This window comes from Myzus persicae, unplaced genomic scaffold, assembly GCF_001856785.1.
Source record: "Myzus persicae strain clone G006 unplaced genomic scaffold, MPER_G0061.0, whole genome shotgun sequence".
Lineage (NCBI taxonomy): Eukaryota > Metazoa > Arthropoda > Insecta > Hemiptera > Aphididae > Myzus > Myzus persicae.
This window is the reverse complement of record NW_019103232.1, coordinates 203,305-220,969: the sequence shown is the minus strand read 5'-3', so window position 1 is coordinate 220,969 and position 17,665 is coordinate 203,305. Positions and strand designations below refer to the sequence as shown.

Below are 17,665 nucleotides of genomic sequence, written 5' to 3'. Positions count from 1 at the left end.
TTAATTTAACTCATAATGTATTTAATAGGAATATTTTGTGTATGTTCATAAGTTGGTAATAAAGCAGTATATTATATAATACTAAACATAAGATATTTTTTTTTATTTTGTGGTTACACATATAAAATAAATAGATAAACATAAAAAACAAAAATTATAATTACAAAAAAATTGTATACACACTTACTTTGTGTGTACAAAATAAGTTATGCTTTATCCTAAACACCAAAACTTACTAACCATAATTAATAACATAAACACTTTGAGATAAAAGTAGTAGGCCATTGCAACCACCTATATAATTAAGAAGAGCAAATTTAAGATTTTGAAAACTAAATATTGTAACTAAAAAATAATTTTAACATTGTTTTCATTAAAAAAATATATTATTTTATATTGGTGTAGGTAATTTTAGTAATTTATTTTCTGATATCATTTTAATATTTAGAAAATATTGCTTCACAATTTAAAATCATAATATGGTTTATGACTATACAATTTGAACACTTTAAATTATGATTATAGTCTGAAAAAAAATATACTGATTAAATAAAAAAATATGTATACTGTTCAAATTGATCTGTACAAGTTAACTCTTGCTAGACAAATATGTAAAAAAAAAGGTGGGGTGAGTATTCTTCAATAATAACATTACTGTCCTATGTTTACATATAATTTGTAAATTTAGTTTAGTTCAACGTTGGTCTCACTATATATTAAGGATTTTGATTATAAGCCTTATTTAACACTGTTATTAATTATTCTGTAAGTACTGCCAATATACTAGTAAAATCCAATTCGACCTAACAGGATTGTTAAACTACATAATGCTGTAATAGAGATTGTTGCATGTAACGAAACACCTGCAGATTTTTTACGTATTTGAGCACTTTGAAATTTTGAGCATGGTGTTGATCGGCGTACAAACTCAAATAATGACTCAATAATGTTAGCGGGTGTTGGTTCTCCACATTTTTCTAACTCAGCAATTACACATACTTGTAAATCAGACATACTCCTATGAAATAAAAAAAGTAAATACTATTAGTTCATAATCAAGCACAATGTTTCCAAAATATATTAATTAAGATACATACTTGCATTGATCTTCTTCAAATTTGAATGCTGGCAAGCTAGACAAGCTTGGCTCACCGCTAGGCATGTACTTACTGAATGATGTATTTAGACAGTGTTGTATAGCTTCTTTTTTATCCATTAAGCAATCTGGACCACCCTCTGAATAAAATACTAAATAAAAAGAAATATACAACATATTATTGTTTAAATAAAAACAATTATTATTCAACTATGGATTTATGATAAAATATAAGTAATACATAAGTAAAAGTAATCAAAAACATTATATCAATAACTTTATCTTACATGCTATACGATCACCCTCATCATGGCATACAAATGATAATAAAGCTTCTGTGACACTCTGAAGAATTTTCTTGCTATCTTTTTCACTTTCGTCTAAGCACACATCAATGGTAGATGTGAAATTTAAAACACAATCCTTAAAATCTGGCGACTTTCTAAAAAAAAATTATAAATTTATAAATGTTGTATTTACTCTGAATCTAAGGACCAATCCAATGTATGATATTCGATAACTGATATTTATGAAGTATATAATATTTTAATGTCACCGATACAAGTGGATTTTGTAGGAGTGTTTTAAATATTCAATTCTTAAAATATCATTCAGTTACTATTTAACATTACTTGTGTCATATAAGATACTTTGAATTATGAAAATGCAGCCTAGGTAAAAATAATTAATTTAATTATGAAAAGCAAATACAAGGCCAGTGCTTATAATTGGTTTATCTTGTAATCATGACAATAAAACTGAACATCAATGTTTCATAGTAGAAAAACAAGATTAACAAACACGTATACAAATGATAGAAATAGAGGTAGGAATTGTAAAATGAATCAGTGATCAGTAGCTAGCATATGGTACTCTGAAAAACCAGGACCATTTATTTACCAAACTGTGAATCGTACTGAACATTTCGGGCACCCAAATGCAGGAGAGCTCATGCTCAAACAATAGAATCATATTAAAAGATAGTCAAGACCAAAAACAACTTAAAATGATTGGTGCCTTTAAACTATTAGACATCTAACTAAAAGAAACATAATAACAATCATGTCACTCAATAAAACTATCAAAATAATTAATGATTTTTCCATTAAATTTAAAGAACACTTTTGTGGTACAAACTTAATAAACAACAATTTAGTAAGGTATGTACACTCTAAGTAGCACAATATATATAAAGGTATTTGGTAAATCTCATGTTAGCAGGGTCGTATTTAAGGGGTGGGGGCAATAGGGTGTTGTTATTCCAGGGTGGAAGATTATAAGGGGACGTTAAATTTCAAGTTTGTAATTAGTATTACATTTTTATTTAGTATAATCAGACATTTTTTTTTTTGTCCCGGGGCAAAATCATAAATATGATGCTGCATGTTAGACCACACATTGGACAAGTCCCCTTATCTTTTTTTTTTACTCACCTGCAGTATTTCTTAAATACCATATCAAGATCACCTTTAGGTTTAGCTTCATTAATCTCTTTTTTTAGTTCTGTAACATCAACTAGAGATTTCACGCAAACTTCAAACTCTTTCTTCGCCTCCTGTAAACAAAAATTAAATTATTTAACCTGACTAATGTGTAAATATTATGATAAGATACATCAATTAAATAATCATATCTATATAATTGAATAGTAAAAAAAACAATTATTTCAAATTTAAGTACCTAAGCAAATTTTTAAAGAACTATTATTATTATTATTATTATTATTATTTGGTTTTAACATCTATTTTATTTTATTAATCCATGATAGGTATTTAAAAAAAATTAAATATTTTGTTAGACACAAAAAAACAAAAAATGTATTTGTTCTTTATCATATTAGTATAATTATATGTCAATATGAATTCCCTTGTACATTTTTGTACGTACATAATATAAATAACAACGCCAATAAGACCATAACTATAAGCTAATAATAAGACTATAAAATAACATAAGTTATAAATTTATTATCTACATAAAAATTTACGATTAAATGGTTTTTAAGATACACATTGAATACTATTTATAAACAATTAACAAGATCTTATACAAATAATGTTATTATCTTATATACATCTTATGTTGTATAACAAGTATGCAATTATTATCTTTTATAATTTTAAAGTTCAAAGTTGGAATTTTAGTCAGACAAACAGTTTTTGTAATTTTATGTATTTAATGATAACCTTAATACAAAATAGGTATTTAAATATTTTGAAATATAAAATATAATGACTACCTATTAAATATAAGAAATAATAAATAAAACCATTATTCAATATTTACATACGTCATTATATGTATAATAAATTTGATTTTCATTCTGTAAACTTTTTTGTGATAGATCATACAATAAATCATTTGAAAAATTAACAATCAACCTATTATTTATTGTAGATAACATTTTTGGCATATACATTAAAACATTCCAATTTCCTAGATCTCTGAGTAAATTGTAAACAAAAACCTAAATTTGATGTTGATGATAAATGAAGCAGGGAAACTAAGAGATTTACAATAAACTTTATTAAAAAAAAATTGAGTTGATAAAAATTCCAAAAGTACCATGTTTTTATGCAGTCATACATCACATAGATTATGATAAACATCAATATGTATAATAATATACATATAGAATTTAAAATATTTGTAATCAAGGTTTATAATAATTAAATCTTAATTTACCAACAAATTTAAAATAATGAATTGCACTAGAATATTTGAAATTATATCAGGATATATGTTGAATTTATATTCACAGTCTAATTGAATTTATTAAACAGTATACTTTATAATTGTACAACAAATAACTTCTAGTTCTAGTTATGATATAACTGAATTCAAAGTAATTCAGTGCTACTTTAATAATCTTGAAGTAAACTTGTCTGAGAATGTGATGAACATAAAATATTAATTGAATAACAATTTAAATTTCTTTGAACATAACAGTATTTTATAGAAAAATTGTAATATAGAGTTAAGTATCTACCTAATCATGAATAGGTATGTAATATGGTTTATGTGTCGTTAAAACAATGATAATGGTTTCCTAAATTTGATGAGTTAACTATGTTTAATTTATATCATATAGGTTCTCATGGGAATTTCAATACAATTTTTAGTTAATATTTTGCAATGAAAAATAATTTTATATGTAACATTTACATACCCACATTGACTGATTAAATAAATATTTAAAAATATTTATCAATGCTATATTTGTATTTTATTAACCATATTGTTGACATTTTAAATTTTCAATGTTATTGTGATGTTTGAAAAATTATCATGAAATATAATATATTACGTATATTTTGTATATTGAAAACAAATATATATTAATCATTAATTACTCATCAGATATAAAAATATGACATTGATAATGGCATAATTCTACGTTTAATTTCCTTATCCAGTTTAACTGGGAGAATTGAAGGTCTATAATCAGATTTAACACAAAACAAATGTTGCTCATTTAACTCTATATTGTAATATACTTAACCTTCATGTGTTTATCATTTAATTATTTGTATTTACAAACTATAGATAATTTTAGTAGAACTAAGAAATATACTACGTTTTTTAGAAATATATCGTGTTTTTATTATTGTAAATTTTATATCATATTATTTCATATAGGTTGGTATGACACACACTTTATAAATTACATAATACACAATTACATAAACATGGAAATCTTAAGGATACACATAAATATTATTGACTAACCTCATTAAAATATGTGTACAATATTAGTGCAATCAGACAAAATATTATTAACAGACCAATGTAGCGGTGTACAAACTACAAAGTACCTCGAACTTAGTAACTAGATTGTATAAAAAATATGGTATAGGTAAGCATCAATACATAGTCAATTATAGTTGTAGAATATTTAATATTTGCTAGCTTTTCATAGAGTAGGTATTTAATTACTGAAATGCATATTTTTCTGATGGAGCAATAAAATATTTTGTTATAGGTTCCTATTAACCTACAGGCAAACCATCAAACCGATTGGTAAAAATTGATGCTTTAAAGTTAATGAATCTTAATATAAACATATTACTTTTCATTAAGAAATAGAATGTACTCCGGAATTTTCCCAAAAGCAACCTTGAATAATAAAAAAATAAATAAATAAACAAATACCCAATTCACACAAAAATTAATATTTAGGAGTAACATTTGATAAATGTCTCACCTGGAACCCAATATGAACAAAGAAAAAGAATCTCACTAGACAACCGAAAACACTTGTTCCATAATCTATTATTCAAATCATCCCCCCCCCTTGCACACTAAACTTTATTTTTAAATATCTTTTTCAACCTCATGTGAATGTATGACATCCACATATATAGGATTCTGCCAAAACAGTCAATTAAAAAAAATAAATGGAAAAACTGGAATCAGTAGAAAACCCTATATCTAATCATTAGCATCTTAGGTATTATACCACAGACCATGCTCTTCATTTTGATCTCTTTTTGTGTTAAATTGAAGAATTTATTTATTGATGAATGACCTATGTTAGTATGTGAGTAGAAACATCACTTATAAGAATGGGTTAACTATTAATTAACATGTTACCGGCTAAGTTACTAGAGGTATTTTACAACTATAATAAAATTCAACTCAAAATAAGCCGTCTTGAAGATATATGGAATGAAATTGCATAAAAATGTACCTCACTATTGTGTTTTAGAATCTATTCCAACAGTAATGGGTATGTTTATAAACAGCATGATCAGTGATCACTATGCTATGAGTTGTCTACCAGTGTAGAAAATATTTGTGTATTAACTATTTAAGTCGTTAGAATGAAGGCCACAATAATTTGAGTAAAAATTATTGAAAATCATCAAGGTCATTATATATTACCTATGTTAGTTTGCAGGTATAATATTGGAACATTGTTATTTTAGATTTTGAGGAGTGCAATGAATTTTTTGATTATACAATAAAGTAAAAAATATAATGAATTTAGTATTGTAATTCAAAAATCATTAATCAAAAGGTCTTTTTTTCCAATTATTATTTTCTATACAATGTGAAATTTTCAAAATTTTAGATTACTTAATTTTAATCTAATTATACCACAAGCCTATTTACACTATTCTACCTTAATTGCGCTGGTATTTACTTATAAATTAGGACAGTTAGGTTTGTAAAATAATATATGATATAATATTAGTAGGTATACCTATTACAATAATTAATATGTAATATAGGTATACAATGTTTTTGGAAAAACCGTACTATAACCAAGTTAAGATTAACTATCGTATTACTAGAACTAATATAAATAAATTATAATAAAATATTCTCAGAAGTAGATCCTCACTCATGTCTCGGCTCAGAAATTTTCTTGTACTACACTACACTAATTATTGGTAATTTATGACTAAATGTAACTAATACAAATGCATTTGAGTGTATTTAATATTTATCAAGTTTGAATAGTTACTTTTAGGAGGAATGAGCAAATTAAAATATACCAAGGGGTTCTAATAAAAGTTGGGAGTTCAACTCAGAAATCTTTGGCTATTTTAGAAAATAGGGTATCTTTGTCGAGGAACTTATCAATGAAACTGTAAGCTCAACCCGGTTTTTTTTTCAGAATAAAAATAGTGTGTACTATGCTCAGATCTTCTCATATCTAATATTTTAAAATATTTTTGAGATACATATAGCATTACCCGGAGTACACCACGGGAAGGTGATTCTCATTATCCTTGAAAAATTATTTTGTTTAATTTTAATTTTCATATTATTAAAAATAATGCAAATTCGTATAGCAGAATTAAATTATATAAATGTGTACCTATAAATTATGAACATACGTTATTAACGTTACCTATTTATTATTTTCAGGTGAAATTATGGTGAAATTATTTATTATATCATATTTTATCTGTGGAATTATTAGGCCATGTTTACAATTTATCTTTTTTATTATCTGAAATTTCCGGGCCAAGTCTATAACAAAAAGGGTAACCGCAGGCCCAGTTTACATTTGCACACTCATCTTTATTAATATCAACCATTGGGAATAAAAAAATATCATGATAGTTTAATCTCTGATAGAATACATTTTTTATTTAATTTTCTTATTACATTCTATCTAATTAAATAGCTTAATAACTAGTAGCAAAAAAGCAAGGCATAAGAATTTTGTATTATTATAAGAAGTACTTTATTATAATAAGGTCTTTATCTTAATATTACAAATTGAAATAAAATATAATAAATAAACCATATCCATATATTTATCATTATTTATTTATAAATGTATTCCAATTTATAACAATACAGCCAAATACATGGACTATTTTAGACTCTAAACGGAGATGTAAAAATTTTAGTATTTCACAATGTGTTTTTTTGTGTTAGCTATTATATTTTTGAACAGTAAAATTAGGGTTAAAATTCCTTTTTTTTCCAAATTTCAGTGTGATTTCTAGTAGAAAATTGGATCTAGGGGGGGGGGGGGAGTTAGTTAAAAACAAAAAAGTAAAAAATTCCCAAGACTTTTCAAAGTAAGAAGTTAAAATGAGAATTTTCGACAAAATCAGTTTTGTTGTTTTCGTTTGACTCAAAAATAAATAACTATAAGTAGAAACTTAATTTTCTTAACTATAAACAATGATTAACAGCGTTCATCGATATCATTTGTACTAATTTCACATTTTCGTTGAAAAACCATAAGCATTTGTTTTACTTGACTCATAACGGGATCGATGCACACACTACTCGGAGTATACGTCAATGGTATTACAAGCAGTTTGAAGAAACATTGTGTTTGTGCAAAGGAAAAAGCACAGGCCGACCTAGTGTATCCGATGATTAAGTGGAACGACTAGATGTTATTCGTATAACCAAAGGAGTTCACATAGAACATGGATAGGTACAGTTAATTAAACTTGACATATTTTTCTTTTATTTAATGTATACCATATTGTTCTAAACCTAAAAATAAAACTATATAAGCATCTGAAATCGAATGAATCATTTTGAATAACCCTTTATTAAAGATAAGTAGGTACATGAGCACAACATTATTTGTGAGGGCATGAAACTTGTATGTATATCATTACATTATATGTTCAAATGCAATGTTTTTGCTAAAAACTAATTCGACCTAGTGTATTACTAATAGCAAAATAAATTACTTCATATTTCATATGTACCTAATGATATATTATTGAATTCAATTTTAACACACACATTACCTACATTGATTTACTTAGTAACGATTTTAAATTTACATAGGTACATATATTATATGCAAGAGGTTATAAGGTTATTGTATTATACAGGGTGGTCCTTGAAGGTGTTACATTTTAATATATTTTAAACGAAATAAGAAATAATTTAAATATTAAAAAAAATTAATAAAGTTACTTATATTTGTAAGTCTTTTATCAAGGACATAATGCGAGTATACAGATTACAGGGGTTATCAAGTTTTACATTAAAATTTAGTTTAGGTGAGATAATCTAGTTAATACCTAGTCTATAATCTTCACAAAATTAAGAAAAATACTTTTTAGATATCTAGCAAATATATTTTCAATGGTTTTATTATGAATTATGTATATTTTAAATAATAGTTAATACTCTGATTATTTCTATATCATGTGGCTTAAAAATTGCGACCAGTGTAATTTTTCATCACGTTATATTCAAGCACGGTTCGAAGACTTAAACTAAAAGTAAAAATAACAAAACTTAATGACTTACCACAGTCAGTTCATAAGAGTTGTTGGATTGGCTGTTTTTTAAACATTTTTCTTTTAACACTTTTTCACCTTCATCTAAGGCAGGTATAGACTCATTGAGCTGATCAATATTGGGCAAACCAGGAGCAAGCGATCCAAACTTCTTTTTCACAGTGTCTTGTAAATCGTTCAAATCTGTATCCCCTTCGATTCCACTAACGCCCCAGTTAACATTGTTGCCAATAACTAAAACATACAAACGCATATTCTGGGTTTAATAATAATTAATCAATGGGAATATTTGAAAGAGAGTAGGCACAATTTAATATGCATATTATATACACATAACACATATAATATAGGGTAACTGTTACGGCAATAAGGGGCACAGATCCGATTTCAAAACACTCACCCAGGCAGACAAATATCAGCGGCAAAACAAATTTGGTCATGTTTGTGCAGCGGCGATCAACGATCAAAATAGGAAACTAATAGGTTTATTCGAAAAACTGGTGACGGTGACTGTAATACACTTGCATAATACAACGAGGAATGAGATTGAGAATAAAAAAGAAACAGTGAGGCGATGACGAAATGCGAAAGCGGACGAGAACGAAACGAGCGGCACAGGTTATAGCCGAACGTTTGTTTAGGTACTGCTGAGCGTTGAGCGTTGTCCGCGACTGGCGACTGCGACGACCGACGGAGGAGTGAGGGGCCAACACGGTCAATGGATATTCTAAAATCTACGAGAAGTGTAGACCACTATTATAATAGACTGTAGAGGGAAAGGACACGGACGGCAGCCGTAGTCGAATGGAAAGCTACGATGAAAAAATATGTTTAATATAATAGGTATGCATACGAAACCGCAATATTATTATTATTATTCCAACAATAATCACAAGGTGAACCGGAAACCACCGTCTCCGCCGATAATAAACCGATTCGTGTGTGTAAAAAAGGCTCTTTAGAGGTGGGGGATACCGGCCGTGTGCTATAATAAATGCTATTAAATAGCAGAAAAGGATGGAAACATTAGAAACGTTATTGCAGATGTTTCGCTTTCGCGGACGTAATCCGGAAATCGGAATTATTATTTATTATTGTTATTACTTAATAGTTAATACTCATTTTAGAATTATTATTTATTATTGCTTATTGTGTTCAGTGTTGTAAGGAAAAATAAAATCAACATTCAACGATCGTAATAAAACTCGTAAGTCTTAATACAATATTGAACAATAACGATTATTGATTATTAATGAATATAAAAACGAGTAACGACTAACGACTGATAAGTTCGATAAGTGATAAGAAACGTCTGTTTCTGATACTCTGATGGTGTAGTGTGCAATGTGTACATCAGTAGTTGTGACTTATGGTGATGAAATATAAATAAATTGAAATAATAGGTACATCGTACTCTGTATCGTACATTTTATTTTATAATAAATTATTCTCGAAATTATTGAACAATTGAAGAATATCACATGTTACATATTATTATTGTGTTGTCACCACAGATATAGGTATGTTTATATATCTATAGCTGTCACGTCTTGTCAGCAAGATTAAAGATAGTAACCGAGCTTGTGTCAGTGTTGACTATTTATAATTTTAAACCTAACTAATATTATTATTCATGCATTCCTGATTCGTCATTCACCATTGATATTTGGTTTATATTGAATCGGTATCGGTGACCAATTTAGTTGCAAAATGTGGAAACATAATAATATGTATATCCAGGATACGTTAATAACTATTAAACATGAATTCATGACTTATGAGTATTTCAAGACTCAGGGGAATCCCGGAAAAAAGACCAGAGAAAAATAACACGGAAAATTAAAACAGAACAATTAAAAAATTTAAATTAGGTATATTAATTGATTATGAGAATTAAAAAAATATTAATCAAAATGATGCACACTTAATATAATTATGAAAAATATTTCTTTTGAAAAATGTTGTGTTATTAATTACATAACATTATGTGAAAAAGGGTATTTTTTGAAAAATTAAAACATTTGCTAGTGTTTAAAAATTATAATACGATATAAACTTTTTTGTTATATTTAAATGTCAAATGATTTATAAAATAGGTAGGTATTTTGTACAGGATTGAGAACGAAGCATTTATGCGAATATAATAATGGAGATAATTCGACTTAATAGACTTAGAACTAATAGAAATTTTATTACTGATTACCGACTATTAGTAAATCAGTCATCAGCGAATGTCCAATACCCAAAACCCCAAAGGAGCACAAAGCACTTTCCTCTATTAAGGTATACATTTTTTAATTGTCGGCAATTAACCGTTTTAGACTACCCATAATATTTTGTACTCTTCTTTGTTTTATTAAACTGCATCATCAATTAATCAATGATTTATGTAATTTGAATGTACATATTATAATACTTTGAGTTTTGTAAAGTAACTTTGTTTAACATCAAATAATTGCTGACCAGTTGATGCTGATAAAGAATTATTTGTACTTACAGAAGTGGCAAAACTATCTAGTCGTAAAAATAATGGTCATTGTTTCCGAATTATACTAAGAACTCAATCATTTTGTAATGTAGGTATGTACAATTGTACAAGGTACAAGGTACTAAAGTACAGAGGTACCTAGTACATACATTATACAAAGAGGGCATTATCGAATTGCGTCCCATTTCAACATTTTATGCCTTTCCAGTGTTTCTATTGCGTCCACAAGTTTAATAGTAAATGGTCTTTGCTACCTTTCTTAAGTAAATAATTATTGTAAATAAGCATTAAATTACACTATTTTTATATGCCTTTAGTAATGAGTAATGGCTATAATTATACATTCTTACTTTTAATTCATAGGTCTATAATAGACAGACTGAGAAACAAATATTCATAACTAGTAATTATTTTGTCAGTAATATTCAACAGAATTACTTAAGACCATAACTTATATACCTAGATTTAGTAAAGAATTTAGAATTTATGTAATAAAAAAATGTCAATACTAAAATTGTATTGTAATTTTATATTTATATTTTATCTTGGTGAGACTGTAAAATGTACCTTTTTGAGACTAGAAAGGTTAGGTTAGGTAGGTCACTACCAGGGTTGGACTAGCCCCAAAATATGTACCGGCTTATGTATTCATGGCATTTATGCGTTGTTAAATGTTTATATCAATATTGTATCGTATTATCGAAATCGTTGTGCAAAAGCAACACTACTATATAATTTTATTACCTATGCATATTGCATAGGCTATGTCATAAGTTAATAAATCGTGTTTTTTTTTTAGTATTATAGCAGGTTGTAGGTATAAATTAAGTATTTATTTTATTATTAATAATTGTAAATAAGTTAGTTGTCCGAGATGTCACCACTGCAGCCCGGAATAATATATTAATAGGTTAGGACGTTAGGTTATAGTAGGTCAGGTACCTGATATTATGACCATGGTCTATAATGCTAACTCAGCTAACTCAAGGTCAGGATAGCTGTTGGACAGGGTAATGTCCACTATTTTTTTTTAAGGTTAACCACTTAAACTATTTCAGTATTTTACTTAAATACTCATGAATGATATAGATATAACTAATTAGTATACATAATATTTTAACATGGCACGGTGCATTAACTTAATTATTATAGGGAGATACGTGGAGGACGTGGACGCTAAGTGCTAACTAGTAACTGTTAAGCAACTCTAGTATTTTTACTTCTTATAATTTAATTTTAGCTAGCTCAAAATACTAAAAATTATTTGGTTCTCTACTTAATTATTTTGGACTTTGGTTCTAGACTACCGACCATTGTACCTACAGAACAGACACGCTTGGTTGAACAATTTAAATCAAAGACATCCCTCGACTTAGATTTTTGGTACCTATGTATTATCAACTTCCGTAGTTCTAGATGTAATGCGAGTTTAAGTTAGATTACTCTGAGACCAACTCAAGGAGGTGTTTTCAATTTAAATTGTCCAAGCGAGCGCCCCTGGGCTTATATAATATGTATAGGATCCTAGTACTTACTGTCTGTCCTACTACGGCTGGTAGTTGCAATAACCGAAAAGTGCCAATAATTATTTTATTTTATTAATTGTTATTAAAAAAAAAAACACAAAAACTGTGAAATATGAATTAATATAATAAGTGAATATTTTTTAGGTACACATACCTTTACTAGTACTTTTTTTAATGCAACTACATGAGTATTAATCGTAGAAACTTGAACAATTTAAATATTGATTAAATTATCATTTTCTATAATCAATACAATTTTCAAAATATTTTGACTAATTTTAAGTTATTTAGTTATTTGAAATTTTTGAATTTTCTTAGTTTCTTTTTAAAACGATAAAAAATGTTATGCTCGATTAAAAAATTTGAAACATAGGTACAACTGATATACAATATGCCACATAAGTTGCTCTTTTAACAATTGAAAAATATGCATGATTTTTTTGTAAGCGCGTGAAGTTCAAATGTTAACAGTTTTGTCAATAATACAAAACTTTGTAAATATTTTGTAGTTAAAAATTTACAAAATATTTTATTTGAATGGATATGGATTAGAAATTGTATACAAGGTTACTCATAAGTGGTTTTTACTGAAACCCAAAAGTCTAAAAATAATACAGTCACATTTTTTTAAAATAAATATTTGACGTTTAAATTTTGATTTTATTTGATATACTTTATTTAATAACGGTTTTAGGTACTTTGCTGAGATAAAAATATATTCAAGGAGACTTGAAATTCTTTAGTAGGTATATTCGTATATTTAACTAAATGCAATGACATTTTTAAAATATTTAGATTAATTTTAAGTTATTTCTGATTCAAGCCGTATAATTATACTGGGTATGCAGAAAAAAAGCCAAGGAAACAAAATCGACAGGAAAAATAATCTACGGGATATTATTATTATTTTCATTTTTTAAACTGATATAAAAAATAAATTATTATATCGTAAAAAAAATTAAAGATAAATTTAGTCGCATATAGTCCATATATATAGGCTGACAACGTCTCCGCTCTACGCAATGGCGACGTACCTAACCACAAAGTATGCTTACACCCGAGGGGGTCCGCATTGGTGGTGGGTGGCAAGTAGGGGAAGTTGCCTCCCTTGGGTTTTATTTTGGGTAATTTTCATCATCATCAATATCACAATTTTTTTTTCTTTTTCTTTTAAAAAATATTATTTTATGACAAGGCTGTTTTAACAGATCTCGACTGGTATTAACCGATTAATAAATAAAGTATATTGGTATCGTAATAAATTGTTACTTGTTAGTAATAAAAACTAACTGTTTTATTATTATTTTTGGCGGTATCTAGTTTACTTATGATTGGTGATAAGTTAAGTAGTTTTTTTTCGAAAATTATACATGGCAAATTGGTAACACTCTAGCGATTGATAATTATATTATTTAGATTTAAGTTCTCAAAATATTAAAATAATTTGATTGCTTTTGGATTATCATTTATCATATTTATTTTATAGAAGCTTGAAACATTAAATTTTATAAGTAACCTAAAATTATCAAATCTGCAATGGTAACATTTTATTTATAAAAAAAATGCATTTTTTATTTTAAACTTGCATTTTAATTAATTAATATTAATTCTGTAGACTGTAAGATTAGTTTTAACCATCTACATACTTTAATTCATTAATACATTTTACATTCCTCACCTATATGAAAGAAAACGTGTCATAAACAAAACTTTATCACTAATTAAATAGTAAAAGAAAAATCGAAAAATGAAAATATTTTGCCTCCGCTCCTCCCTTGACAAATGTCTGCGAACGCCATTGCTTACATTTTGTGATTGACATATTTAAATATTATTTTAATGGATCATATCTATTGTACATTTTATACTACACAGGACATTAAGGTTTTTTTTTTAAATTATTATTTCCGTGTATATTTTATATCCTAATTTTTTGTCTAAAATACATACTATGCGTCATTTCTGCATGTATGTAGTAGGTACAACAATACCTACTTTCAAGGGTAAATTTAGTGTTTATTACATGCTAGGGTACCATCAAGTAAGTCGATTTATATGACAATAATTATAATTATGGTGGCCACTGCTGGGCGTCCGATCGACTTTATATACAGGGGACAACAACACATACTATAATAAGTAGTATGTATACATAGTAGACAGGTACATAAATAATATAATTTGTTCCTCTGACCTAACTCAACGGTGTTCCTAAACTGTTGTTTATTACCATGTTGGCATGTTACATTACCCGTTTAACATTTAGTATTGTTTCATATTTAAACAATTTTCTTCCCATTTTAGATATTTGTTTTACCAACAAGCGTTAATTCACTATTGATTATTGTAACTATTACCTCATAATATAGGCTATTTATAATTTAAAACTGGGGAAGTCACTGGCTGTGGTGTTTAGAAGATTTCGAGTGTACCTCGTAATTGAGTAAGCCACTGTATTACTGTAATGGATATCTTAAATTTGAATTTAATATAAGAACGATAATGATAAATTATTATTGTATATGAAAAAGATTCTGAGCGAAGACGGTTTGTTTGGTCTGATTTAAGAATTTTAATACCTGAGGTTCGAGGTTAATAATAAAATAAGGACATATTCATTGAAATAAGTGGAATATAAATTTAAATTATTTATTTTAATAATAATATTGATACTAATTATAAATATTGTCACTCAAAAAGAAAACTTTTGCTCACGGTTATATTTAATATTTTAATAACTATCATAAATATAGGGTACCTATACATAAGAAACTATTCTAACAACAAGAATTCATCACATTCTCATATATTCATGTGGCAATTGTTGTAATGTTAATTGATACTTATAATTATTAGATTTAATTATCGATAGTTGACTATACATCAGAAACCATTAAAAGCATTGCTATTAATTAACAATATTTAATTACTTAATTTCAGTTGTGAAAAAACAATTTTTAGTGTACAAAAATACCTTATAGAAATTATACAGTTTATATTAATATAGGTTGTAAAGATAAACATTTTGCGATTGATAATTAATATAACACAATAAATATTTATTATGAGGTTTTAAAAATTTGGAGATTTTAACTAATAAAATCGATAAAAGAAAAATATATCGATTTCTACATTTCACACTCAAATTATTTATAAAATATTATTACTCTCAGAGATGAAGCCCTTCTTTCTCAGCCGTAGAGATCTGACATGTTACTCATCACTTCATTTGCCTATATTTCTAAAGGTTATGTTATTATATTATGTGTTTATATTGGTATGAGTAATTTATTTTTGTATTGGTATTATGGTAGGTTGATCTGACTATTATCAAGAACGAATAATATTATAATACAATATAATTAGTATACGACTATTTCATATAATATTACAATAGATGTTATTAACTTAAATGAGTAAAACTTATCTAGAGCCATGTGTTATATTGTCAAGTATTAACTCTTAAAATTGAAAATGTTTAGCTACAAATAATAGTTAAACTGCAAATTTTTGAAATTTAGTTGATCTTAAAATGTAATGTTCAAATAATTATTATAAAAAGATTGTGGATCATAGGCGCAAATCACCCAAAAACATTAGGGGGGCTTAAGCACCAAACATTTTTGAGGAAACAGACCAAACTCGTGAGGGGCTTCGCCCCTCACACACCCCAATAGTACTATACCATATATTATTATATAAATAAAAATATAAAATAAAAATCAAACAAACTAAACATTTTATTATTATTATTTATTTATTAAAAATGTAAAGGCAACGTGCGCTTATTTTCAGCAAACTTATTTAAAATGATGTCTTTATCAATGACTAGATCGCTCTCAATATGAATTATCGATAAGTCAGATAGTCTTTCCTGACCCATCGTGGTACGTGTCCAAGATTTTATTCTTCTCATTGCAGAAAAGCTTCTTTCACAAGAAGCAGATGATATCGGCAAAACTAAGGCAACTTGAAGTAGCTTGAACAGATTTGGATAAACAGTCTTACTGATTACCTGTTTTAGCTCTTTTAAGCCAAATTTGTTACTAAGTTGAATTGCACAATTTCTAGCAACTGTCATTTCCGACTTTAAACACTCCATGTTTATTGAAAACAAATCCTTAAATATAGAATTATTTTATTATATAAATGTACTTAATAAAATATTTAAAAGGGACTCAAAAATATTTTTCAAACCTTGTAATGGTTAATAAAATATAATGAATTGGTAAAGTCAAGACTTATAAAACTCTCTGTTGCTTGGGCTAATTCTTGCGATTCTTCGGAAAATCTTAATTTTAAATGACTTAAAATGGTATCAACACAATGTGGATATTTATTTTCAATGTTTTTAAATTGCTATACACGGACGATTTATTTGGGATCTTGTATTCAATCGTCAAGCTTTTTACTGACAAAAATCAATAAAAATTTGGTGAAAGGCACAACTACGACTATTGATTTTTGAATTTAAACTAAAAAATAAAATCGATATTATCAAAAACTGGTTTTGTGTAAAATTTCCCGTTATGCAGTATTTTAATTTAATTTTTGATTATTTTGTAAAGTACTGGAAATTATTTTGAACTTACATACCCAGTTAAATCCAATTTGGTAACAGAAACCATCTTGAAAATTGAAGATTAAAACATTTTTGCTGTACTAAAAGTTGTAGACGGGCACAAAAAAACACATGTCGTACCATTGTAAAATAATCCACCAATAAAAGCGAAATTGTATTGGTTTATTATATATTTATATCTTATAATAATAACTCACCAATTATACAATACATGTTCAAGATAAAATATTCAAAGAA

General features: G+C 26.9%; 2 protein-coding genes across 2 annotated transcripts; both read right to left on the bottom strand.

Annotated features, from left to right (window-relative positions):
- Positions 1 to 9,656, bottom strand: LOC111034054 (27 kDa hemolymph protein-like). Its single transcript, XM_022315079.1, has 6 exons — positions 9,233 to 9,656; positions 8,843 to 9,066; positions 2,530 to 2,651; positions 1,384 to 1,538; positions 1,098 to 1,248; positions 1 to 1,018 (listed from the first exon to the last, which is right to left on the bottom strand). The coding sequence occupies exons 1-6, from the start codon at positions 9,270 to 9,272 to the stop codon at positions 784 to 786; spliced, it is 927 nt and encodes a 308-aa protein (XP_022170771.1). The 5' UTR covers positions 9,273 to 9,656; the 3' UTR covers positions 1 to 783.
- A 6,934-nt stretch (positions 9,657 to 16,590) lies between these two features.
- On the bottom strand, positions 16,591 to 17,647 carry LOC111034058 (zinc finger MYM-type protein 1-like). Its single transcript, XM_022315086.1, has 2 exons — positions 17,044 to 17,647; positions 16,591 to 16,966 (listed from the first exon to the last, which is right to left on the bottom strand). The coding sequence occupies exon 2, from the start codon at positions 16,946 to 16,948 to the stop codon at positions 16,607 to 16,609; it is 342 nt and encodes a 113-aa protein (XP_022170778.1). The 5' UTR covers positions 16,949 to 16,966; positions 17,044 to 17,647; the 3' UTR covers positions 16,591 to 16,606.
- Between the last annotated feature and the right edge of the window lie 18 nt (positions 17,648 to 17,665).

Excerpts from the sequence above, each read along its gene's own strand:
- LOC111034054 (XM_022315079.1), bottom strand. The coding sequence starts at position 9,272 with ATGACCAAATTTGTTTTGCCGCTGATATTTGTCTGCCTGG. Across the intron at positions 1,539-2,529 it reads GTATTTAAGAAATACTGCAG|AAAGTCGCCAGATTTTAAGG; the intron begins GTGAGTAAAAAA and ends ATTTTTTTTTAG. Across the intron at positions 1,249-1,383 it reads TGAGGGTGATCGTATAGCAT|TATTTTATTCAGAGGGTGGT; the intron begins GTAAGATAAAGT and ends CTTTTTATTTAG.
- LOC111034058 (XM_022315086.1), bottom strand. The coding sequence starts at position 16,948 with ATGGAGTGTTTAAAGTCGGAAATGACAGTTGCTAGAAATTGTGCAATT.